At 47.1% G+C, this 9,289-nt stretch overlaps 1 protein-coding gene across 5 annotated transcripts in view; it reads right to left on the minus strand.

The window, feature by feature from the left end:
- The window catches only part of LOC128337016 (immunoglobulin superfamily DCC subclass member 3-like), a 41,095-nt gene extending 32,061 nt beyond the window's left edge, over positions 1 to 9,034 (minus strand). For 2 of the 5 annotated variants that reach the window (XM_053277471.1, XM_053277475.1), the window contains exons 1-2: positions 5,151 to 9,034; positions 3,934 to 4,028 (exon numbers count right to left, since the gene is read on the minus strand). In XM_053277471.1, coding sequence (XP_053133446.1) covers positions 3,934 to 4,028; positions 5,151 to 5,287 — 232 coding nt within the window. In that variant the 5' untranslated portion in view covers positions 5,288 to 9,034. Of the gene's footprint in view, positions 1 to 2,281; positions 2,405 to 3,933; positions 4,082 to 5,150 lie in introns of those variants that run through there. The other 3 variants (XM_053277473.1, XM_053277472.1, XM_053277474.1) reach the window with 3 other exon arrangements.
- Between the last annotated feature and the right edge of the window lie 255 nt (positions 9,035 to 9,289).

The following is a 9,289-nucleotide window of genomic DNA, read 5'->3' on the forward strand; positions in this document are numbered from 1 at the left end:
TAAGAACAGCCCTAATGGATCAGGCCCAAGCAGTGTTCTCTCTAAGGTGTGCTCACAAGTTTTTTTATATCCGCTCAGTTCATTTTAGATCTCACTCAGGTTGAATTAGGAAGGCCCCATTCTGAATGCAGGTGCACGCACACTGCCTTGATATTGCCACCCAGAACAAAACTCATCCCGCACACAGATGAGAAAAATTAGAGGGACCACTGGGTCCAAGGCCTATTCAGTCCTGCATCCTGTTTCACACAGTGGCCCACCAGATGCCTCAGGCGAGAGCTGAGGGCCATCCAGTTCGACACAAATGAAGCATCTTAATGACTAGGCCAAGGGGCTGGATCCCTCGTCTCATTGGTATTACAGACCAATGCAAAGTACACTGTGCCTGATATTATTATTCTAAGTTCTCAAAGATTAATTGTTGTTATTATCAACCACAACCACTTTATTTGTCTAGTCACCCCATGACAAACTGTTCTCTGGGCAGCTTTCATAATACATACATAGCCAAAAGAATAAGAAAGTTCCCTATCCCAAACTGGCTCACAACCTGAAAGAAAGAAAGAAAGAAAGAAAGAAAGAAATAAAGAAAGAAAGAAAGAAAGAAAGAAAGAAAGAAAGAAAGAAAGAAAGAAAGAAAGAAAGAAAGAAAGAACATAGGAAGCTGCCATATACTGAGTCAGATCATAGGTCCATCTAGCTCAGTATTGTCTACACTGACTGGTTGCAGCTTCTTCAAGGTTGCAGGCAGGCAGGCAGAACACACACACACACACACACACACACACACACACACACACGTGCCAAGGAGGGATGCTATGCTGGGATAAACAAGGGCAGTTGCTCTCCCCCTGCTAAATAGAAGCCGCCATTTTAAGAAGCTGCCCCTTGACGGAATCAGTAGGGGGGATTCCCACAAAAGGGCCTGAAGATGGCTCCCAGCCCCAAAGGGGTTCCCAGTATAAAAGGATATGCAAGAGAGACATCAGAAAGTGCCCCTGGGAGGGATGCTGTCCTGCACTGAGTTGAGAAAGTTGCTAGGAAGCTGCCTTATACGGAGTCAGACCCCTGGTTCCTCTAGCTCAGTACTGTCCACACTGAATAGCAGTGGCTTCTCCAAGGCTTCAGGCAGGGGTCTTTCCCTGCTCTAGCCTGGAGATGCTGTCAGGGAGTGAACCTGAGGCTTTCTGCAGGCAAAGCAGATGCTCTGCCCCTGGGCTACGGCCCCATAAAGGCTTTTCAAAGTGCCCCTGACCAGAGTCTAATTGAGACAGAAGAGAGGCGTTAGGGTCACTTTCAGGTGGAGCTGACATGGGTGAGAAGCTGCTAGGCATTGCTGCGGGGAAGGAACTTGGCTTCCTCCACTATTTGAACAGGATGCCCCTGGTAGTGTAGGGAGGGCGCCTGTGCTGGACCCCCACCCAACACTGACCCAACTGATGGAGCTGCCTTTGGAAGGCATCCCCTGTCCTTTAACTGGGCCACATCTCAATTCAACGCCACCCCAACTCCATACTGTCTGACTCTATCACCATCTGTCTCAGCCACATGCACTAACAATCACAGATAAATATGTGGACAGGCAGGCTAATAAAACGCATTGCCCGTTAAGACACACCTTATACTCCCTTCATCTGCACCTGATAACCCCCAGTGCTGGCGTTAACAAACTTTGCTCTGAGAGCTGCTACAGATGTAATCTTTTAAACAAAATTAAAAAGAATCACGTTTTTTCCCAGTATCTGAAAGCAGGGACACGGGATCTCAGCTAGGAAAACCAAAATGCATTTTGAATTGTGGTGGTGGTGAGGGGTTAGTCACTGAAATAGCCACTGTAGGGCTTTGGGGTTCTGAAGTTTCTGCCCTTACAGATCGGTTAGTTTTTAAGGCGCCACAATATTCTAAGTTGATGAACACAGTTTCCCCTCTGGGATGGGCAAACCTCTTGGGTTTGATCACTTGAACTGATCACTTGCATGAAAAGTCAATTATAGGACTTAGCCAAGGGAAGTATCCCATTCTAACTGTAGCAGGTTTTAGGTCAAACGGTGCCATTTTGGGGACGATTGCTTTATTCCTTCCACTGAGAAGAAAAACCTCAGATTTTCGGCTTACTGGCCAAGAAGGAATTTCAGCTAAAGCAGGAGATTATGATGAGTCCGTTTCTCATGGCCATATATAAAAGGACATGAATGGGCAATGGACCAGTTCTCTGGAACCTCCATCTAAACACACTCAGTTTTAATATCTTGAAATGAAATTTTGTTTTAAAAAACACTACTTTTTACAAAGTACATAAACTTCTAATCACTAGTACTATTCTTCTCCGGTTGTCTGTAACCGTCCCTCCAGTCAGTTAGCATCCTAGAGAAGAAGAAAAAGAAGATTTCAGCATCCCTTCCTGGCTGTTTCCATGCCGATGGGATGCTGAGGATAGAGAACACCAGGAAGGCAGTTTAACCATGCCAATTTTAACTATTCCCTGCTGAGTTTCTTCTGGACTTCAAAGAGCATATAGGAGTTAGGGTGTAAAAACTATAATTGAGATGGGAAGAGAGCAGAAATATGGACTTTAAAAAAATAGTTGTTTTTAATTGTTGGCGAGAAGACGTATGAGCGCTGTGACAAGAAACATGCTGGGTTTGGGATGCATTAAATGTTAGCTGTTTAACAAATTTATCTCTGTTTGTAGGATCCCCCAATTCTTTCTCAGATAGGGGGATAAACTTCTGCATCCCAGCCAGTTGCAATAAACTGCTCAGACCTTAGTCTGTTTCCAGTCCTGAGGTTGACTCCAATCCAGAATCACAAAGGTGATATATTATTACATATACACAAACACATATGCTAAATAAATAAATATGCTAATTAAATATGCTAAAATATATAGATAGTGGAGGTACCCTGAAGTTCAAAGCAAGTTAACAAGATGAGGTTAACATACTCCCATTGCAGGTGAATAAGAACACCATTTGTGGACAGAACACACAACGGAAGGGGGACACAACTTTGTTTGCTGCACAAGAAAAAGCACCCTGGCAATCCTCATTCAACCCCTGAGACGTGCCATCAGACAGGTTATCATGCTCGGATTTTACAGCCCCAAGCTGTGATTGTCCTTTGAAATTGTTCGTTTAAGTCTGGTAGACATCCGAGACAAACAGCTCTGCTTTCTAGAACTTGAGGGGGCAAAGCCTCTGGCAGGCAATGCAAACTCCAGCTCTCCCACAAACGCAACCAATTGTGGTTTGCGGCTTTATATGAACAGGCATGAACAAACAATTACCTCCCTCCATTCAGCCTGCTTTGTTTTTAGCGTAAATCTTTATTTGGATATTTTGGCCCACTCACCTCCAGGGGCTCTGAGCAGGTGACAATGTACACATTTAAACACACCCATCAGACAGCAAAAATTCGACAAGAAAGTGCCACACAGCGTGAAACCCCTTTTCGTCCCATTTACTCCCACTGAAAACTCAGCTCCAGTACTGTGCCCCCAATTACACAAGGTCTCAAGCCCAATACACTGGAACAGAATTAAACCCAATGTGGAAGCAGTTTGGGACCACACACACACACATACACACACACTCAAATATTTCAGATGGATGGACTGAGAGAACTAAAGTACCTTGAGACGGGTCAGCTGCGGGGGGGGGGCACTATTGGAAAAATGAATGTCCCTAAAGTTTTTTGGCAAAGCATTTTGGGGTGGGGTGGGGTGGGGATTCCAAAAGCTTCCTGCCTCATCCCCATCATCATCTGTCCCCCCCCCAACTCAGAGTGGCCCCCAGTAATCCAAGCGGTCCTGTTTCTCACCTTGCAAGAGAAGCACCAGCCAACGAAAGCATCATCCTTATAAAGACACACACATGCATCTATCCCCCCACTCCAAGGGCAGCAGAGAGAAAGGATGAGAGAAAAACGACTTACCCCAACCCTGCAGAAACAGCCCGAGAACCAGCCAGACGCTCCACGACATCCCCCAAAATTTGGCAAGCCAGCGGGAAACAGCATTCAAAAACCCACTCCGATTTTAAAACAAAACACGTGTAAAATGCGAAAGAAAAAGAAAGCTCAAAAAGTTTCCACTGGATGTTTAAAAAGGAAGGTGGCAGGTAGGTAATTCCATAGGTATGGGGGGGGCTCCTCTCCAAATCAGTCGTGTGTCCCCCCAATGGGTCTTTGGCCTAAATGTTTGCGCTATTCTGTGCCCCCCAAATTTGGCCTAAATTATTGCGCTACACCATGCCCCCACTTTGGCATGCAACCCCCCACCCCCCACAATTTTAGGGTCCCCTCAGATCCGCCCGGTGTTAACTTTGCCAGCCACTGGCTTTGCACTCTGGTTCTGCTGGAGGGGGACAGGCAGGCATACTAATTCCCATTGTTTGCCCTCTCTGACCGCCACAGACACTGATACAATTGGTCTGGGGTGCAGGGAGGGTGGGGGGAGGCCGGGGTGTGAGAGGCAGCTGGAAGGAGGGCTGCCCAATTACAGCTCAGCGCAAGGATGAGAGGCAGGGGCTGCTCCCTCCCCCCACACCTCACCCCCCTTGGGAAGCACTGGTGTGTCCACAGCCTCGCTATAGCCCTTTTGCTGGGTCAATGATACTGGGGTAAATTACTCTTGGCTTACAAGACTAGGCCGCTCATTGTATAGATACCAGCAGACCAGACCAGGCCAGGCCAATATATCAACTTTAAAAGCTCATACATTGCTCTGGGATCATTCTTAAATAAATCCTAAGACAGTGCACATTTTGGACATGGGCTGTCACACACACACACACACACACATCTCAGAATGTTTACAAGCCATACCCCAATTCCCCTCTTCCTCTGACACAGCACGTTTCCCAAGTTTTGCCCACCAGTTTTCATGAGGACTACAATGTTTGTTTTATAAGACTGCAGGCTGGGAACATGCCCTCAACGATAAAAGCTCCTTTTTGGAGAACAGAATGAGATAAAAACCCTGAGGATGAAGCGGTTTTGCTGCGGTTTTGGATTTGCTTGTGTTTGTGCTTTAAGAGCTGAAGTTTGACGGCGATTTCTGCTATTTCTATGGGTGAATTATTGCAGCTCAGAGGCGAGCACATTGGCATTCTAAACAAATGGATATTTATTTTAGATAAATAAATACTTACATAGATGAAGCGTACAGTATTGTTTGTTTATACTGCTCAAAGGAAGGCAGGATTTGCATGGCCAAAAATTCAGTAACGAAGATGTTCAGAAACAGTTGCAAGACAGATTCTCTTGACTTCAAATATTCTAAGTACATTTGATTTTGTATGTTGTTTTGGAGATTTTGTATGGAGATCTTTACCTTGTTTACATGGTCCTGGGTTGTTGTTGTTATTATGTAACAGCAGAGTCAATAAATAACGGAACTTGTGCAAAACAGCCTGCCATAGCTAAAACTAATACTGCAACTTATCCTTCTAGCATTTATCTAATCCTTCCCCTACTTTCCCCTGAAGAAAAAACAACATGGAAGATGCTTTCATGTTTTGTACTATTTCCATGAGGACTAGTATCTTTGCCTCTTGTTTTTAGTGAGAAATCATCACCAAACACACACACAAGAGAAAATACAGAGAATATTACCTTCCCCCGCACTTGAAGGATTGAACTGGTTGCACCAAAAAATACTAGAGATGATGTGAAGAACTCTCAAAGACTTCTCTGTAGGGTTCTTATCTGTGAGAGACTGTTCACACATGCAGTCACCCCTTGATGCAGCAGTCATCAAGGCACAAGATGCATGTCTGAAAAGCCCTTAGTATGGAGGGGTTGGTGCAACTCCCCAGTGCTGACCCATGGAATGAAGGCCAAATATCTGGAGCAAGTTGGAGGGAGGCCTTTCTTCCAGACCCCTCCTGACTGAGCAGGAGAGGGCTGGGCTAGGCTTGGAAACGAAATTTATCCAAAGGGAGAGAATTTCAGGGTGAAACTGAGAAGCAACTAAAATGTGAAGAGAAATGCCCAACTCTGAAGAGAAATGTCAGGGTCCCTCAGAGGGGAAACAAATCTCTGAAGAGGGATTTCAGTGTTCCTCAGTCTGAGGAGAAGTTGAAATGTGCAAAGAAACGTCCGACTCTGAGGAGAAATGTGAGCGACCCTCTGAGAAGCTGAAGTGTGAAGAGAAATGCCGAAATGTGAAGAGAATTCCTCTGAGGAGAAACTAAAACTTTGTAGAGAAATGTCAAAGTCTGAGGGAGAATTCCAGCATGCCCTCCAAGACGAAACGTCCAGAGAATTTTCTCAGACACTTTCTCCACAAGCCAAAGTCACCCCTGCCCTGCAGTGCCAGCCACCAAACCCCCCCTCTCTATGGGACCCAGGAGTCCTACCTATGCCTCCCCGCCCCCCGCCCCCACAAATCCCTAGCCAAATTCCTCCTCCTTTGCAAGACCATTCTGCTAGTTTGCCGGAAGATTTTGTTTGCTTGCACGGGCACCAATATTATGCATAGCTGCATAAATTACAGCACTGCCTCACCTTGGGCATATAGGCACGGATGCGAGACCAAGCTAAATTGGGGGCGGTGGCGGGGGGTTGTGTTCCTGAGGCCTACAATGTGAAACACACACACACACACCCCACAAGCCACTGAGCATTAGAAGTGGGGCCTTCCAGCGTCCCACCCACCCCTTCTCTTTCAGACCCTCTTATCCTATTAGCTGCACTTAGAGCCCCTGCGGTTACCCAGGGCGACGGGGCCTACCTCCTTCCCTACCCATCCCCTCAGCCCCATTCATGGTGTCACTTTCACAAGCTGCTGGGCCCATTATCCCCTCACAATGGGGCAATGAGCCCCTGGCCCCTTTTTATGGCAGAAGTGAGGGGAAGAGCTGGGAAGGAGGGAGTCTGGGAGGATGGCAATAATTGCAGAGCGCCTGCCTGAGAGGAGACCCCTCTTCCCTAGGCCTACCACCCCCAAAACTGCAAGCAAGGATGCTACTTTGGGCTGGAGGAGGGAGGGAGGGCTCCTCGTGCAAGACCCCACCCTGTATCTTGGCCCCCATGGCACCATTTCTAAGGGAGCCATCGATATTTCACGCCAAACACAGCGATATTTTCATCCCACTCTTCTTCCAAGATGCTCAGGCCTCTCTTTTGCCCTCACGACGACCCTGCAGGGTGGCTTAGGTTGGCGGGAAGCCCAAGCCAGCCAGTTGGCTTTGCTAAATTTGAACCCAGGTCTCAACAGCCGACACCTGACACTCTCCCCACCACTGCACTAACCCACACAGTCCCCTCAATATTTATTTATTTATTTATTTTATTTCAAATATTTCTATAAATATTAAGCTAGTCTAAGAACTGTAATAAATTTACTTACTTACTAAAATAGTTGTATAGCGCCCCAAACTTGCGTCTCTGGGCGGTTTACAGTTAAAATAATTTAAAACATGAAGTCAGTTAACAATTAAAATCATTTACAAGATTAAAAACGTTTAAAACCCAGTATTAAAATTATTTAAAACTATAAATCTAATGAAAAGCCTGGGTGAATAAGTGTGTCTCCAGTGCCTTTTTAAAAGTGGCCAGAGATGGGGAGGCTCTTATTTCAACAGATAATGATGCAGTCTTGACAAGTGGGGTTTAAAAGGAAAGGCTCTCTCTTCCAATATGCTTTTTTGGGGGACTAGGCTGAGTCCCAACAGCAGGCCTTGAAAGAGTGCAGCTGAGGAGCTGGATGTGGTTCGCCCCACCTCACTGAGACATCTCTTTGCCCGCTCCTCTCCCAGAACCTGAAATGGGATCCCTTTTTAAAAGCCTCTCACCCAAGTATCAGGGCAGAGTTAAGGCTGCCTTATCCAATCCCCACTGACACGGGATCAACCGGCAACCCTGCATGGTGGATAAAATGCTGATGATGTTTTTACTGCACTCCATCCAGGCACACAGGAAGGATATAGGCGAGAAAGAAAAGGAAATTCGGATCAGGGATGGGAGGAGCAGACATTTTTTGTTTTATCGGCCTGCATTTTTCAGGGCACGAAAACTTTCAGATTGCTCTTGTCAACACAAACTTGAGCTGTGAGACAATCACACACAGCCCCAGTTAGGGTAGCGAATTGCTACTGGGGGGCCAAGGGAGGTCTCCTCTCCTCCCCACCTCAGGGAGCTAGGACTGGGTTTCCCCCTCCCTCGTCTGCTGCAGGAGGATTAATGGCTGATGAATAAAGATGGGGTGGGGAAAGGATGGGAGGTCACCCCCCAAATACTTGCTTGGCTGACAAGGCAAGGCAGGATGCTAGGGGAGACTTCCCCACTCCCCCCCACAATGGTCTGGCTAGAAGTAGACGTGGAAGTTATCCACACACACCCTCCCCCCCCAAACCCAAACGCAGGGAGAATTTTTAGTTCAAACTTTGGAAGCACTGGACAATTGCATCCACCTCTCTGGATCTTTACGTTTCTTCCAGATTAAAACAAGTGGCGCAACGGCGCAAACATAACGTTGCACAGTATGTCAGCTGGTATGCTTAAAATGAACTCAGAGTGTGGGGCGGGTAGCAGTGAAGATACACCTTTGCACATCTGAATGAGCTCTGAAAAAGGGTTAACTCTAGTGGCAGCCAGGAACGCCAGCCTATGCACACCTGAATCAATCTCAAAGGGGGTTAACTCTAGTGGCAGCTAGGAACGCCCACCTATGTACACTGGTCTGGTGGTAGCAAGCATGACTGGTCCCCGTAGCTAAGCAGGGTCCACCCTGGTTGCATATGAAAGGGAGACTTGATGTGTGAGCCCTGTAAGATATTCCCCTTCTTAGGGGATGGAGCCGCTCTGGGAAGAGCAGAAGGTTCCAAGTTCCCTCCCTGGCAGCATCTCCAAGATCGGGCTGAGAGAGATTCCGGCCTGCAACATTGGAGAAGCCGCTGCCAGTCTGGGTAGACAATACTGAGCTAGATAGGCCAATGGCCTGACTCAGTATATGGCAGCTTCCTGTGTTCCAACCTGAATCATGCTACATACATGCACAAGCGGCAGTCTTGGGAGGTTAATTCCCGGAGCAAGCAGGAACATCCTCCTGACTCAGCCAGCATGCCTCAGACCCCTACCCCCAGCCCTACCCCCCACACCAGCACAACCTGCTCCCTCCCCCTTATCTTAATAGGAATCCCAGCCTCCAAGATGATTGGGAAAAGATCGATAGAATTGCACATCACCCCCCTGACCTGGAGTAAACTGAAGCAGGAGAGAAACAGACCAGGCCTTGCTAATGACGCCGTTCCAACTCTCCCTTTTGCGGGCAACTCCCCACCCCACA

Source organism: Hemicordylus capensis, chromosome 14, assembly GCF_027244095.1.
Source record: "Hemicordylus capensis ecotype Gifberg chromosome 14, rHemCap1.1.pri, whole genome shotgun sequence".
NCBI lineage: Eukaryota > Metazoa > Chordata > Lepidosauria > Squamata > Cordylidae > Hemicordylus > Hemicordylus capensis.